The sequence below is a fragment of the Trichechus manatus genome, unplaced genomic scaffold (assembly GCF_000243295.1).
Source record: "Trichechus manatus latirostris isolate Lorelei unplaced genomic scaffold, TriManLat1.0 scaffold00055, whole genome shotgun sequence".
NCBI classification, from domain to species: Eukaryota; Metazoa; Chordata; class Mammalia; order Sirenia; family Trichechidae; genus Trichechus; species Trichechus manatus.
In genome coordinates, this window is record NW_004443991.1 from 899876 (window position 1) to 917105 (window position 17230).

A 17230-nucleotide genomic window follows, 5' to 3' on the forward strand; every position below is an offset into this window, starting at 1 on the left:
GGTTTTGCATAGTCCTTAAGAGTTCATTTCCTAGGTTGGTATCTGGCTAGTACAATCCTGTGTCCTATATTCAGCCTGTGGTCTGATATTGTTTGTTCTCAGCTCGAAGGACTTCCTTAATAAGTCTTTTAAGTTCGTTTTGGTTTTTACATAGTCCCTTAATTTCTGTTTATCTGGAAATGACCTAATTTCACCATTACATTTGAACGAGAGTTTTGCAGGATATATTATTGTTGGCTGGCAATTTTTTTCTTTCAAGGTTTTATATATGTCATTCCGTTGCCTTCTTGCCTGCATGGTTTCTGGCAGATAATCTGAGCTTAGTCGTATTGTTTCTCCTCTGTATGTGACTTTCTGTTTTTCTCAAGCTGCTCTCAGGATACTTTGTTGGTCTTTGGTTTTAGCAAGTGTGATTATGATACGCCTTGGTGATTTTCTTTTGGGGTCTATCCTATACGGGGTTTGTTGAGCTTTTTGGATGGTCAGCTTTTCTTCTTTCATGATATTGGGGAAGTTTTCTGCCAGCAATTCTTCAATGATCCTCTCTGTGTTTTCTTTTTTCTCCCCCTGTTCTGGAACTCCGATCCCTCGCAGATTTTTGATTTGACTGTATCCCACATAATTCTCAGGGTTTCTTCATTTTGCTCCGTTATCGTTTCTGATTCTTCCTCAAACAGAGTTGTATCCAAGTGTTTGTCTTCAATGTTGCTGTTCTATCTTCCATCATTTCAAACTTGCTCCTCAGCCCTTCTATGACACTGTCCATTTCTGAAATCTTGTTGTTTATCTTTTGGATTTCTAATTGTCGTTTTTGTGTGGTTTCTAGTTGTGAATTTATTTTAGGATTTTGTTCCGGTATTATTTTCTTGAATTCTTCCATTTTTTTTTCCTGTATTTTCCATGAATTTGTCTATTTTTTCCTCATTTTTGTCTGTTTTTGGCTTCAACTCTTGGATAATTCTAAATATTAGAGATTTGAATTCTCTATCAGTTATGTCTAGTGCCTTTTCTTCTACTGGAAGGTCATCTGGTGTTTTATTTTGGATGCCTACTGGAACCATCCTGTCTAGTTTTTGTAAATGTTTTGATACTGTCTGCTGTCTTCAGGGCATTCAATGGTTATTTTCCTCACTTATTGATTGTAGATTTGTTTGTTTCATCATGCTTTTTTGTTTTATTTGGTTATGTCCGAGCAGGCAGGCTGTGCGTTCTTGGTTGTTTGCTCGTCTGTGGGCATGATACTTTTCACCTACTTCTCCAATGGGCAGGGTCAGTCACTCAGGGCTGGTACAGCAGGGCAGGTCCAGCTAAAGGGGAGTTGCTGGGATAGGTTTTTTGTGGCACATACTAGGGCTGACAGTGCGGACCAGGAATCAGTGCAGGGCAGGTTCCAGTAGGCCGTGCCTGTGTTGCTTGGGAGTGTGATGTTCAGCACACAGTGCAAGTAGGCAGGAAGAAGGTGGTAGATTGTGATGTGTGGAGCTAAGATGGGTATGGGAAAGATGAGAGAGAGGAGAGAGGAACAGGAGCCAAAGACATACACACAAACAAAAAAAAGTGCTAAGGGAGCTTGCTATTGGAGTGGAGAGATGAGAGACTAAGAAATGGGGAAAAACAAAAATGAAAAAAAAAAGAAAAAGGGTAAAAGAAAAAAATGAATCAATTACTGGAAATTAAGAAAGACAAAAAGGGAATAAGAGAGAGAAGAAAACTAAACAAAGAAATGGGAAAAAAAACCCAAAAGCAAGAAAAAAGAAATATGCCCCCAGGGATGTCCTACCGGTTGTTCTGTCTCCTGCTGGAAGCTCCGTGAAGCTGCTTTCTCCTACCTCCTGTTCACTGATCTCCGATAGGAGTCCAAGATGGCGGATCCATGCTGCGGTAGCTGATAGGGGACCTCTGCATGTATCTTTCCTCGTGCTCTGTTCTCGGTCATTTTCTTATTCCATTCGGTGCTTGGCTGAGTTCTTTATCTCTTCATTTGATGGTTAGGGTTTCAGGATTGACGTGTGACTGTTTGACTTAGTTTTTCTGATCTTTGCTGAGGAGAGACGGCATGGTGCTTCTGACTATAGTGCCATGTTGCCTGGAAGTCCTACTGTTACAACTTTTGTTTTTCCTGATTCTTACAATAAGAGTTTATTTTTTCCATTGTGCAAAAATGAAGAAAATTCAATATAAGAATTTATGATGACCTGTAATCCCTTTACCACAACCACTTAACATTTCCCCGGGGGCCAGCACCTGGGTCTCAGGGGCTGGCTGGGGCTGCAAGCATTATAACTTACAGGGAAGTAAGTTGGAAGTCCAGGGGTTCCCAGGTGTTTGAACTGGGGCAAATTACTTCACCTCTCTAAATGACTGTTTTCTTATCTGAAAATGGGGCGTGTAATGTCTGTAAAATCCAGAGTAATATTGTAAGAATTAAATATGATAGTGTCTATATGAAACCTGATATAAACATGAAGCAACAGCTCTATAATGGTAGTTCTGATTGTTTATTATTAAGATGGCTTTTTGTCATTTTAAGCTCTTAATAAACATTTTTTAAGGCTGCCAGAAGGCTTATTATATGAGTATTCCACAATTATTTGAGATTTCCTAATGTTAGACACAAACCCTGGTGGCGTAGTGGTTAAGAGTTCGGTTGCTAACAAAAAGGTCGACAGTTTGAATCCACCAGGTGCTCCTTGGAAACCCTATGGGGCAGTTCTACTTTGTCCTATAGGGTCAGTATGAGTCGGAATCAACTCGGTGGCAGTGAGTTTTGTTTTGTTTTTTTTTAACGTTAGACATCTAGGTAATCTTTAGTTTTTCTGTTTTATAAATAAGACTGATCTCGGTGCTTAAGTCTCTGTCTTCATTTGGGATCACTTCCATAAATTCAGCTTCCTAGAGGTGGAATTATTAAGTCAACAGATAGAACCTTCTAGAAATGTTGTACCAACAGTAGAAAGGAGAGAGAAAGAGAGAGATCCCTTTCTAATTTTTAAACTTTATGTTTCCTAGAAACATCAGATGGTGAAGAAGAAGGAGGAGACACAGAAATGATGCAGCAGGAGACAGCTCCAGTTCCTGCCCCATCAAAGAAAACCAAACAGGTGACAATCACTATGGGAGAGTCATAGTTGTTGGATTCTGAAATCACCCTCTTTCACCCCTGTTGTTGTTGTTGTTGTGTGCTGCGGAGTTGTTTCCAACTCATAGAGACCCTCTAGGACAGAGTGGAACCGCCCCAAAGGGTGTCCTAGGCTGTAATCTTTACAGGAGCAGATCGCCAGGTCTTTTCTTCTGCAGAGAGGCTGATGGGTTTGAACCACCAACCTTTCAGTTAACAGTCAAGAGCTTAACCACTGGGCCACCAGCGCTCCTTCTTTCACCCCTCTACAGCATTAGATTTTTATTATAATATAAATATACAAATATATTTTATAATAATGATATTTTGGACTCCTGTATTATATTCTCCCCAAACATCCAGCTGTATTCTTTAGGGTAAAGTTCCGAGAAGGAGACAATTAGCATAAAGATATGCAAGATTATCCCACACACAAACCATGATCACAGTTTCATGCCATGCTGCCAGCGCGCTCCTAGTGCCTTGTTTCTACCCATCATTGTGGTCTGTCCTCTGCAGATTTAGCAGGGGATTTGTTGCCTCTGTATTTGCACAAGTGACCATTTGGATAAAATTTGCTTTCTTTTTTTGCTTGCCTTTTTGATCTTTCTACTGGCGTTTGAAATGCTCCTCACATTCATTTGCAGCTATCTGATTGGTAAAACCATGCGATCACTATTTTCTGCTTTTTAAAGAACCATTTACTGTCATCGTCTTCATAGTGCTGGTTTGTGGTCTTATTCTCATTGTAAACCAAACCAAACCCGTTGTTGTCGAGTTGATTCTGACTCATAGTGACCCTATAGGACAGATAGAACTGTCCTATAGGGTTTCCAAGGAGCAGCTGGTGGATTTGAACTGCTGACCTTTTGGTAAGTAACCTGAGCTCTTAACCACTAGAGGGTGACTCTACCCAAAGTTTGTGGCCAGGATAAGGATAGTTGCGAGAAGCGGTTTAATGTAGTGGTTGCTTACAAGCTGTGTGATCTTGGGCTAATTACTGAACTTCTCTGTAGCTCAGTCTCTTTTGTAAAACAGTGATAATAACTGTGTCTTCTTCATAGAATTATAGTGGGGATTAAATGAGTGAATAGTTCTTAAGCACTGCAAACACTGTGTGACAAAGAGTATGTACTCAGGTACTAATCATTATAGTGAAATGTACCTCAAGTCTTTTTTATTTTGTTCATGATTTTTATTTTGTGGGAAGAGGAATGCAGAAAAGTATACATATGTATTCTCTGCAGCCAGTGACTCTTTTGCTCAAAGGCCCTTACCACTTTCAATTTTAACCATTCTTCCAAAGGCCTACAGGTTGACATCCTTAGCTTGTTAATTTATTTCCCCAAGGTAGGGCTTAATGTACCTTCATTTATCCCACCAACCACACCAGTAGTCATGTCTTCTTTGACCTTTGCCCCAACCAATGCCTACATGCAGAACTTATTTCCAAATATTCTTCTTTGTACAGAACTTTCTTTAGCTTTCTTTTTCTTTATTTCCTCCCTTGATTTTCTTCTTGCTTGCTCATCAATTTTTCTGGACCCATTAGTGAAAGAATAAATTTACATTAATAGACTCACCTGAGCCCACATCTTTACCGTCTCTTTATTGGTGGAACCATTAGCAGCGCTAAATCTCCACCTGTTTTTTAGCTCCTTCCTTCTTGGCTTTTAGATAAATGGCAGAGAACAGAGAGAGATGAGGAAAAGGGGGAGAGGAGGGAGTGAAATTCAGCCTCATTTCTCTGAGCACTCACCTATCTTTCAGCTACCCAGGTTTCAGCAATATTGGAAACCATTTATTGAACACTTACCATGGACTGGAGCCGTGGTGTTGCGGTGGTTAAGAGCTTGTCTGCTAACCAAAAGGTCAACAGTTCAAATCCACCAGCCGCTCCTTGGAAACCCTGTGGGGCAGTTCTACTCTGTCGTATAAGGTTGCTATGAGTCAGAATCAACTTGACGGCAGTGGGTTTTTGGTTTGGTTACCATGGACCAGGCACACTGTAGCTAACAATCCTCACAGCAACTTTATGAGGTAATAGTACCCCATTTTACAAAGAACCTGAGGCCCAGAGAGATGGGTACTGAAGTCAAGACTGGCTGTGAACCAGGCTGCTGAGGGTGCTGCTGCTTCCACTTCCCTTCTCACCTGTCCTTCCTCTTTCAACTTGAGAAAATTGAGTTAACTACGTCCTCATCCTCACGTGCTTTGTCAGGCACATGCCATGGCTATTTTCTGCTGAGGAAAAAAAAAAAGCAAAAGCTTAACATTTTGCTGCCCATTTTAACCACCTTCCTCTTGCTCTACCCAATTTCTTACACCGCCTAATTGCTTTGAAGAGTCCAAGTCCTTGCCCGACAAAATGCCCCAGCCGCTTTCTCTGAGCCTAACCTCATTCCCCTGGCCAGAGGGGGTCTCCTCTTTCTCTGAACGTACAAGGACATCTGTTCGTGCCTCTCTGCCTCAGATGACTATTGTCCATCTAGGTCTCACCCCTCTACCAGGCTTCCATACCTTGAGGACAGAGTTTTATCTGCACATGTCCACAGAACCTTGCTCCTGATTGGCACTCATTGTTTGTGAAATGGGAGCCCTGGTGACGCAGTGGTTAGGAGCTCAGCTGCCTACCAAAAGGTCGGTAGTTCGAATCCACCAGCTGTTCCTTGGTAACCCTATAAGGTAGTTCTACTCTGTCTTACAGGACGCTCTAAGTTGGAATTGACTTGCGACAGCAATGGGTTTATTTGTGAAATGAAGGAATGAATGACTATATCAGTTACCCTAATTTTCTCACCCTCAACCCTTTGTGTCTGAGCTTGTGAGCCATCAGCTCCCTGACACTGTGCCTGTGGAGCTCTCTCATGACCGGTGAGTGTCCTATCTCCCCTCTCCAGCCCCATCCTTTATCTTCCCTGCAGTTCCCTCCTTGAAAGGCTCCCCTGCCTTGATGTTCAGGATTGGCGTCTCTCCTTGTTCATCCCTGGCTGCCCAGCCAGTCTTTCTGGCTCCTCAGAGTGCTCCCCGTCCTCCCATCCTCTCTCTCCTGCTGCTCTTCTCCTTCTGGAACACATCTCACCACCACAAGGAGGACCTTCTTGTCAAGCACTGTCCTATCTTGAGTCTTTGTCTAGTTGTTTATGCATGTAGAGCTTGGGTCTCCCACTGGCTCATAAGCGCCTCAGGGCCAGGGTTTCTTTTGTGTTCACTACAGTCCCTAGAAGGAGCCCTGTTTTTGCAGTGGTTAAGCACTCAGCTGTTAACCAACAGGTCGGCAGTTTGAACCTAACCAGCCACTCCACGGGAGAAAGATGTGGCAGTCAGCTTCCATAAAGATTCACAGCCTTGGAAACCCTATGAGGCAGTTCTACTGTGTCCTATAGGGTTGCCATGAGTCAGAATCGACTCGACGGCAAGCAATCTGTGTCCCTAGCACAATGTTGGGCACTTGTGTTATTTGGCAAATGTGATTGCATATTTGTTTTTTAAAAAATAATTACATTTTTTTCTTGGATCAGAAAAAGAAAAGGAGAAGAAAAATTACTTCATGCTACTTTAAATTTTTTAGTTGTTTTTCAGATTTGCACAATTGCTTTGCTGTTTTTTAAGTGCCTCTTTATGCCTGTGCAGGAACTGCCTGGCGTTGTGCTCCCAGTTGTACTACACATGTAGGCTGCAATATCGCCAGGTTTGCTTTGCTGTCCAGACAGATGGTGTTCCCTCCTTTGCCACAGCTGGCCCTCACATTTGTATTACCGAGTCCACACCTCTGATCTGTCCAGTATTTCAAGCAGCAGACTTATAACTTTATAAAAAACTTTTTTATCCATACAACTACATCATCTCTAGCAACCATTTCACATCTAAATAATCATCCTTGGCCTGCTTAATAATGTGAGTATAAAGATTTGCCAACAGTTCATTTTTTTTTTCCAGATATTGCTTCCAAAATAAATGATGAATTCCTCTACTCCTACAGATTGCGTCACCATTTTCCCTCCTAGGCACCAGCCATTTCAGAGCCAGCCCTAGTGACTTTGTAATTATGGCTCCCGGAATGAAATCCCTTATGAGGGATTTCGTGACTTTTTGTTGACGCCTCCATGATGTCAGCAGCCTCTCAGTTGTTCCAATACCCATCCCGTCTCCCTCAGAGATCACACTGGACTTCTTTTTTCTTCAGCTAGCCTTTTGTTTCTCTCCTTGGATCATAAAGGAATCTCCAGCAAGATACTTACCGTTTCCCTCCTTACTTACTTACTACTATTGCATTTTCTTGACGTTTCCTTATTTCAGCATTAATTGCTCTGTATCTCAGTCCTTCTTCCCAGTCCCACTCTCCAGGATTATTCTTGACTATTGCCAGGAAAAACAAAACTATCCACTCTCTGATTCACCTCCTTCCTTCCCATGCTGATCTCTCAATTCTTGGTTACTCTTTGTATTAATCTATTGTTGCATAATAAATAAGCACATAAGTTAGCAGCTTAAAACAGCAAAAACTTAGAGTTTCTGCTGTCTCACGGTCATGGCTTAGGTTGGTGCCTCTGTCTCTACATCTCACATCAACCAGAAGTCAAATCATGGGCTGAGGCTGGGGGACTTGACTGGGGAGAGTCTACTCACAAGCTTACCCATGGGAGCCTCTCCTCAGCATTGCCTCACAACATGGCAGCTGGCTTCCCCCTGGCCGAGTGATCCAAGAAAGAGCAAGTGAGAGTACCCAAGACAGGGCCATGGTCTTTTTATAACATAATCTCAGAAGTGGTATTTCCTCATTTTTGCCATATTCTGTTTGTTAGAAGCAAGTCACTACATTCAGTCCGTACTTAAGGAAAGGGGATTATATAAAAGCATGAATACTAGGAGACAGGGATCACTGGGGACTATCTTGGAGTCTGGTTACCACAGTCTGCCCTCTGGCATGTGCAGAATATATTCACCCCACACCTTTCCCTCCCAAGGCTGCAAAACTCTCCTGTACAGTATCAACTCCGTGTCTAAAATCTCATCATCTAAATGAAGTCCAGATGCAGTTGGGGCTCCTCAGGTTTAGTTCCTTAAGTACAGCTCTTTGAGTACATTGCCTCTCAACCTGTGAAACTAAAGAGGCAAGTTATACCCCGCCCCCATACCCAACATGCAGTGGTGTGGCAAACATAGGATAACTTCTATAGACATTTCTATTAAAACGGGGGAGAAATAGGAAGCACAAAAAAGTCATTGTTCTATAGCAATTCTGAAATCCAGCAGGGCAAATGTTGAAAGTTTCTTGATCAAGTGTAAGGCAAAAGAATAATTCTCCATGGTTCTCGGCTTTTTTGAAAGGTAGCACCAGTTTGCAACTGAGCAGCTCTCTCGACCTGATTCCTGCCAGTAGGATTCTGAGGTTCCAAAGGCCTCTCTTCATGTTGTTTTGTCTCTGACCCCCTCAGCCCAAACTAGAGGTGTTTCAGCATATATAACTCCATTAAAAACTTTCTAAGTCTCCTGGGTTTCACTCCATTAGGCAAAAGTCATACCCACAAATTTTTCTAGATGAATCCCTCTCTACCTTGGGTACCTGCTGATAAAACTGAAGGACAATGCCCTTAAGCTTCCTAGAAATCCCTATTGTTTGACTGAGAGACACTGTGAGGCCCACCCTTAATTTTTTGAAATGATTAACAGAACTCTGAGGCACTACTTTTATTCTTTCTAAGGTCTTAACCTAAGATTTTTTAGTCACACCTTCAACTTTATCTTTAACAATCCTTCATCACAACTTCATCTTTTACACTTTGCTCCCCAAGAAGAAACCGGGTGGCATCTTTAACAGTATTTGACAGTCTCCTTAGCTGGATTACCCATTTCTTTAGACATATTTTCTACTTATCCCATAATTGCAGACAACAGTACTCCTAAACTTTCTACTATTACAAAACAAGGATCCCCTTTCCTCCAGTTTCCAGTAAGAATTTTCTCACTTTCTGCAAGCCTTCATTCACAGTGTCCTCAAAGTCCAAAATTTTTTATGAACAGTGTGTTCAGGGCACACTGTCCATTCATCAGTTCACCTTATTTTTGACACAATTTACAAAATCAGTACACTCCCACAAACACTTCAGCATGCATACCATTAACTAAAGTTCAATATTTGTTTTAAAGTTCTTTGTGTCTACGGTAAAGTTAACATACAATTAAAGGCACAAATGTTGAGTATGCCATCAATGGGTTTTGAAAAATGAATACAACTCTATAACACAAACACCTATCAAGATAAAGAACATTATCATCACCCCAGAATCCTTTCATGCCTCTTCCCACTCATCATCATTCCAAGCCCCTCACCCCAGAGACAACCACTTGTTCTGATGCTTTTCCCAAAATACTAGTTTTGTTGTTCTAGAATTTCATGTAAATGAAATTTTACAGTGTATGCTCTTTTGTTTAAGGTTTCTTTCAGCATAATGTTATTTAGTTTCATCTGTTTATGCATAGTGGTTCATCCCTTTTTATTACTGAGGAAGATTCAATTCTATGACTACACCATAGCTTGTTTATCCATTCTTTTATTGGAGGACACATTGGGGTATTTCCAGTTTGGGGCTATTGTAAATAAATCTGCCATGTACACTCATATACAAGTCTTTTTGTGAACATATATTTTTATTTCTCATAGGTAAATACACAGGGGTGGAATTGCTAAGTCATGTTTAGTTTTATAAAAACTACAGACCTTTTTTTTCAAAATGATTGTACCATGTTATACTCCCACCATCAGTATATGAGAGATGGGTTCCATCACATCCTTGCTGAAATTTGGAGTTAATGGTCTTTTTAATTTTAGTCATTCTAATGGGTGTATATTCAATAACCTTTGACCAAGTAGAAAAGAAACTAAAAAGCCAGTTCTAAATTGTTTTTATTTTTACAATGAACATACTCTTTTTTTTATAAAATGGCAATTTAAATGTTTTTTATTTTTACCAAAGTAAAAACTGTACATCATTTTTTAAATCAGACACTACTAAAAGTTTTAATGAAAAAACAGCAGTATCCTTTTGCACCCCATCTCTATCCTAGTTCTTTCCTCAGAGGTAACCACCCTCAATTTTTTTAGCTGCTTTCTTTATTTACTACTTTGTAGTTTCTATTGCTATTTCTTGATTATCTATTTCTGACATAATCTATTAGCTTCCTGACATTGTATAGGAGGACACAGCTCTCCCATTTATTCCCTATTCCCTCTGCATCCTCTGCCTCCTTTGCCAACACCATGATATCACATTTTTGGTTAAAACTATTGTCACTGTTACATTATTCTGAACAGGGAAATACTGTTCAATGCCTGGAAAAGGCAAAGCTGTGATCATCCATTTTTTCTTATACAATTCTTTATTTTCATGGCTTGAATAATTGACTCATTTCTTTATTTGCCTGGCTTGCTGTATTCCTATTGTTTATCATTTCCATATGTTCTCACTTCTCTTCCACATGCCCATGAATGATATTTTCCATATGCTCAAATACATCAATTATTTCTTTCTTATAGACCTCCATAAGGAGCCCTGGTGGCACAGTGGTTAAGTATTCGGCTGCTAACCAAAAAGTTGGTGGTTCAAACCCACCAGCCGCTCCATGGTAGAAAGATGTGGTAGTCTGCTTCCATAAAGATTTACAGCCTTGGAAACCCTATGTGACAGTTCTACTTTGTCCTGTAGGGTCACTATGAGCAAGAACTGACTCGACAGCAGGGAGGTTTTCGTTTTTATAGACCTCCAGACTTCTATTCCACTCTGAATTGTTTATTCTCTAGGCCTGCTAAGCAATTGCAACTTCTCTTACCTGTCATCCTGGGATGTCCCTTTAGCTCTCCTGGGTTGGACTGCCTATTTGCTGACTCTCATATATTCTTCTTTCTTGATTTAGCCCCTTATTTTGCTGTAACACAGCCTTCATATCTGTGCACAGGAAGTAAAGTTTTTGAGACCTTAAATATATGAAAATGCCTTTATTCTACTCTTACACTTGGTTGGTAGTTTGGCTGGGTATAAAAGTTTAATTTGCAAATAATTTTTTCATAATTTTGAAGGCATGGTTACGTTGAGTTCTAGAACTCATTATTGCTGGAGAGAAGTGTGATGCCATTCTTTTTCCTAATCCTTCGTATTTCTTACGTTATTTGATGTTGTCTTTTTTGGGAAATTTTAAAATTCTTTATCCATATGTTCTGAAATTTCACAGTGATGCACACTGGTGCAGATTTTTTCCTTATTGTCCTGTATACCTGATGGGCTTTCAATTTGGAGTTTTATGTTCTGGAAAGTTTTTCTTGGATTTTTTTTTCTTTGATCATTACTTCCCCCACTGTTTTATATGACCTGTTTTTCTGTAATACCTCTTATTAAAATGTTGAATCTCTTGGGCTGATTCTCTAATCTTCTTACCTGTTTTTATTCCCAGTTTTATTCTTCTATCTGGGAGATTTTCTTTATTTTATCTTCAAGCCTTCCTCTTACATTTTATATTGCAACTCTCTTATTTGTTTTAATGTTTAAGTGTTTTCTGGTTGTGGGAAAAAGTAATCTGCCAGCTCCCCTAAGCTGGGAACTCAGGGCAGGCACAGCCCCTTTGCCTAAGCACAGGCATAGGGGGTCCATGGACTTTGAATGCCTTTCACCCCTGCATAGACATATGTGGGCCCATTACAACAGCGTAGGCCCTCATTAGCACAGTACAACAGGGTATATACCTGAAGCCTAACTTCACTGTATCAGCTATATGGTGGAGTGGCAGGTTCATGACTTTGTTACTGCTCTCCCCATTAAGCAGGGTCCTCACCTACCAACATCACGGGCCTGAGGACTGGTGGCTCCACCCATGCCATCTAGTCACCTGCAACAGGGATCTTAGAATAAGTAGTGCCAATTTTTTTTAACAGCAGGAGGGCACAGTTGACAAACAAATGTAGAAGGTGTGTGTTATTTGCATAAAAATACAATATTTTAAAAAAAGATATTGGGATGGTTAAGATTTTATGTCAACTTGGCTAGGTCATGGTTCTCAGTCTTTTGGCAGTTGTATAATGTTGTGATCACTTCCCTGTTGAAATTTGATATGTGATCACCCCCATGATGAAATCTGCTGAGTGATATCAGCGAGAGCGGGGCCTGTGGCAGCTTACCACCCCTCTCAGCCTTCATCTCTCTGCCCTCCACCGGCTACTTCCTCCCTGCTCACCTTGCCAAGGTTTTTGGCTTGTTCCAGACCCAGCAGCTGCGTCTTGTCCTCTCACCTCCGGTTCTTGGGACTTGAGCTAGCAGCTTACCTGTCAATCTTGGGATTCATTGATCTTCACAGCCTGCAAGCAAGAGTCCTGCTCCCCAAAATGCTGATCTTGCGTTCGCCAGCCCCTGCAGCTATGTGAATCAGGAGAAACCTTGCAGTCTTGTCTGCTGATCTTGGAATTCATCAACCTTCACAGCCTGTGAGCGGAAGCTCTGCTCTCCAACCTGCCAAACTTGGGTTCACCAGCTTCTGCGGCTGCGTAAATTGGGAGAGGCCTCTACCCTGATCCATGGACTTGGGATGTTCTAGCCTCTACAATCACATGAGCTGTTTCCTTGATATAAATCTATATATATATATATTTATATGCTTTACTGGTTTGCTTCTCTAGAGAACCCAGCCTAACACAGATATCAAACTTTAAAGATGAAAAACATAATATCTGATTTCAAATATGTATATTGGATGTGATTAACAGCTTATTAGACAGTGACAAAGAAAAGATTAATAAACTTGAAAACAGAAACTAGTAAAAATGAAACAGAAAAAAGTCTGGGGAAAAAAAATAAACAGCATCAGTGAGTTGATGGGACAACTCCAAGCAACCTATTGTATGTACAATTGAAGTCCCCAGATGGAGGGTTTCAGAAAAATATTTTAAGGATTAATGGCTGATATTACTCAAAATTTTGAGGAAAACTATAAACCCAAGGATCCAAGGATCTCAATGAACACCCAAGCACAAGTGATATAAAGAAAACTACACCAAAGCACATCATAATCAAATTCTGAAAGTCAGCAATGAGAGAAAATCTTCAAAGCAGACAGAAGACATTATATAGAGAGGAACAAAAGAAAGATAAGAATGACAGCACACTTCTGAGAAACAAGACAAGCCAGAAGAGAGTAAAGTAGCATATTTAAAGCATTTGAAAGAGAAAAATAGGTCAACCTAGAACTCTAATCAGTGAAAATACCTTTCAAAAATGTAGGCAAAATAAAAACTTTTTCAGACACATAAAAGATGAAAGAATTAGTCATCACCAGACTTATTCTATGAGAAATACTAAAGGAAATCCTTCAAACACAAAGAAAATGGATCTATACAAAACAATGAAGAGCACTGGAAATGGGAAATATGCTAGTAAATATAAAAGAAGTTTTTTTACTTTTGAGTATTAAAAAAAATTATTGGCTATTTAAAATAAAAATGATTTCAATCTTCTTGTTGTTGGCTTCCACTGCATTGCCCCCCAACTCATGGCAACCCCATGCACCATGGGATCAGACCATTGTGATCCATAGGGTTTTCATTGATTGAGTTTTTTGGAAGTAGATCGCCAGGCCTTTCTTCCTAGTCTGTCTTAGTCTGGAAGTTCCACTGAAACCTGTCTAACATCATAGCAACATGCAAGCCTCCACTGACAGGTGGTGGCTGTGCTTGAGGTGCAGTGGCCAGGAATCAAACCCAGAACTCCCACCAGAAAGCAAGAATTCCACCACTGAACCACCACTGTATCATGGAGTTTATACATATGTTGAAGTAAAATGTATGACAATAATACCACAAAGGCAGGGAGGGGTAATGATATATTGTTATAAGATTCTGTGTTAGTCATCTAGTGCTGCTATGACAGAAATACCACAGGTGGATGGCTTTAACAAAGAAGTTTATTTTCTCATAGTCCAGTAGGCTACAAGTCCAAATTCAGGGCGTCAGCTCCAGAAGAATACTTTCTCTGTCGGCTCTGGAGGAAGGTCCATGTCATCAATCTTCCCTTGATCTGGGAGCTTCTCTGCGCAGGAACCTTAGGTCCAAAGGATGCACTCTGCTCCTGGCACTGCTTTCTTGATGGTATGAGGTTCCCATGTGTCTCTGCTCGCTTCTGTCTTTTATATCTCAAAAGAGATTGGCTTAAGACACTATCCAATCTTGTATACCTCATCAGTATAACTGCCACTAATCCATCTCATTAGATCATAGTGACTGAATTTACAACACATAAGGAATCACATCAGAGTACAAAATGGTACACAATTATACAATACTGGGAATCATGACCCAGCCAAGTTGACAGATATTTTAGGGGGACACAGTTCAATCCTTGACAGATACCTATTTGTGAAGTGATATATTACTTGAGGTATACTGTGATATGTTAAGGTTGATACTATAAACCCTAAAGCAACGATTAAAATAACACAACAAAAATTTATAGTTTACAATCCAACAACCAGATAAAGTGAAATCATAAGACAATATTCAACCCAAAAGAAGGGAGAAGAGGATGAAAAGGGGAACAGGAAACTGGTATGAAAATAGAAAGATGGTAGATTGAAACCCAACCATATCAATCACATTAAATGTAAATGGTCTAAACACGCTAATTAAAAAAACAGAGATTGTCAGATTGGATCAAAATGCATGACCTAAATGTATGTACACTAGAAGAAACTAAATAGAAAGATACAAACAGGTTCAAATTAAAAGGATGGAAAAAGATATATATCGTGATAATACTAATCAAAAGAAAGCTGGAGTGGAATTATTAATATTACACCAAAGATAAAGAGGAGTATTTCATAATTGAAAAACGGATCAGTTCATCAAGATGACATAACAATCCTAAGCGTTTATGCACCTAATAACTGAGCTTCAAAATACATGAAGCAAATTCTGACAGAACTACAATAAGAAATAGACAAATGCACAATTAGTCAGGTTTTAACACTCCTGTGTTAATAATAGAAAAAGAAACAGAAAATCAATACAGATATAGAAGACTTGAAGAACACTATCAACCAGCATGACTTAATTGATATTTATAGAACATCCCAGTTACCAACAGACTACACATTCATAAAAACTGTACACAGAATACTTAGACCATATTCTGAACCATAATATAAGTCTCAATAAATTTAAAAGTATTCAAATTATACAAGGTAAATTATCTGACTGCAATGGAATCAAACTACAAATCAATAACAGAAAAATATGGGAAATAGTTAAATATTTATTTAGAAACTAAATAACAGATTTATTTTAAAAACCCTTGGAACAAAGAACAAAAAAAAAAAAGATGTATTTTAGGAGGCAGGGCCAAGATGGTGGAGTGGTCGGATGCTTCCTGTGGTCCGTCTTGCAACAAGGACCCAAAGGGACAGGTGAATTGATTGTGTGTGACAGTCTGGGAGCCCTGAACATCAAAGTCAGGGTTAGGGGGTCAGACTGGGCTGCAGGGGGAGGGACAGATGGTTCGGAGGCGACGAGGGGTTGCCGGACCTGACCTGGCGGGAGCCCATGCCTGTAGCCGGCACGTGCGGTGAGTGGGCAGTGGCGCTTGGGACATGTTTTCTGCATTGGGAGAGACCGAGCGGCAGAGAGTCCAGAACCAGTGAAAAGCAGCGCTCAGTCAGCAAAAGATAAATACATGTGTCTAACCTACCTCGCGGATCAAAAAACACCCCCTTTGGGAAAAACCTCTCTGCCATTTACCTGTCCCCACCCTGCTCTGCACTGGGTCCCGGGCCGGCTTCAGCCATTGCCACATCCCCTGGGCCAGAAGTAAGGACTCATCATGTGCCCTGAGCCATTCTCCCGGTCGTGGAGAGGGAACAAATTAACAAACAGGAATAAATAATCTACCAGCTCCCCTAAGCCAGGAATTTTGCGTAGGCACAGCTCCTTTGCCTAGGCACAGGCATAAGGAGTCCATGGACTTTGAATGCCTTTCACCCTTACATAGAATTATGTGGGCCCATTTCAACAGCGTAGGCCTCAATTGCACAGTACATCAGGGTATATACCTGAATGTTAACTTCAACTGTCAGCTATATGGTGGAGTGGCAGGTTCGTGACATTTGATACTGCTCTGCCCATTAAGCAGGGTCCTCACCTACCCATATCAGGGGCCTGAGGACTGGTGGCTCCACCCATGCCACCTAGCCACCTGCGACAGGGTTCCAAGAATAAGTGGTTCCTCCCAGTCCTTACAGCCAACAGCATTGGGTGCCCGTAGTCTGGCTGCAAAACCCACCCACAACATGCTCTAGGGAACAGGGACACGCTTTCCTCCCAGACACTCAGGGGCAGCCATCAGGCCACTGCCTTGCTCAGCACATGACCCCTTACTGCAGCCAGATACCTGTGCCTACATCAATCACCCCTGCCCATCTAGGACTGTAGGTGAGAGCCTGCACCTCACACTTGGTGTCTGATACCTGGACACCTGAACTAAATCCATACAAGAAAAGTAAACGGACTCCTGGGCTCACATACCTAGTAACAGATCTAACCAACTGGTGACAGGACGATAAAGCTTCAAAGGTGTCAATAATCAAACTAGCTCACATGAGCAGCCTATTTGGGCATATCAAAACAAAACAAGAAGCTAGGACACAGTAAGCAAACATAAAGTAAATAAATATAATAACTTATTGATGGCTTGGAGACAACAGTCAATATCAAATTACATAAAGAGGCAGACCATGATGGCTTCAGCAAGCTCCCAAAACAAAGAATCAAGAAGTTTTCCAGAGGAAGAGAACTTCTAGGAATTACCGGAGGTAGAATACAAAAGATTAATATACAGAACTCTTCAAGACATCAGGAAAGAAATGCAAAACACAAGACACAACAAGGAACATACAGACAAAGCAATAGAGGAACTTAAGAAGATTATAGAAGAGCATGATGAAAAATTTAACAGGCTGCAAGAATCCATAGAGAGACAGCAGTCAGAAATCCAGAAGATTAACAATAAAATTTCAGAATTAGACAACTCAATAGAAAGTCATAGGAGCAGAATTGAGGCAATGGAAGTCAGAATTAGTGAG

At 40.7% G+C, this 17230-nt stretch overlaps 1 protein-coding gene across 1 annotated transcript in view; it reads left to right on the forward strand.

Annotated features, from left to right (window-relative positions):
* Positions 1 to 17230, forward strand: part of CMSS1 (cms1 ribosomal small subunit homolog) — a 470991-nt gene that overhangs the window by 427264 nt on the left and 26497 nt on the right. Inside the window, exon 2 of the mRNA XM_004378136.2 lies at positions 3010 to 3101. Coding sequence (XP_004378193.2) covers positions 3010 to 3101 — 92 coding nt within the window. The remainder of the gene's footprint in view (positions 1 to 3009; positions 3102 to 17230) is intronic.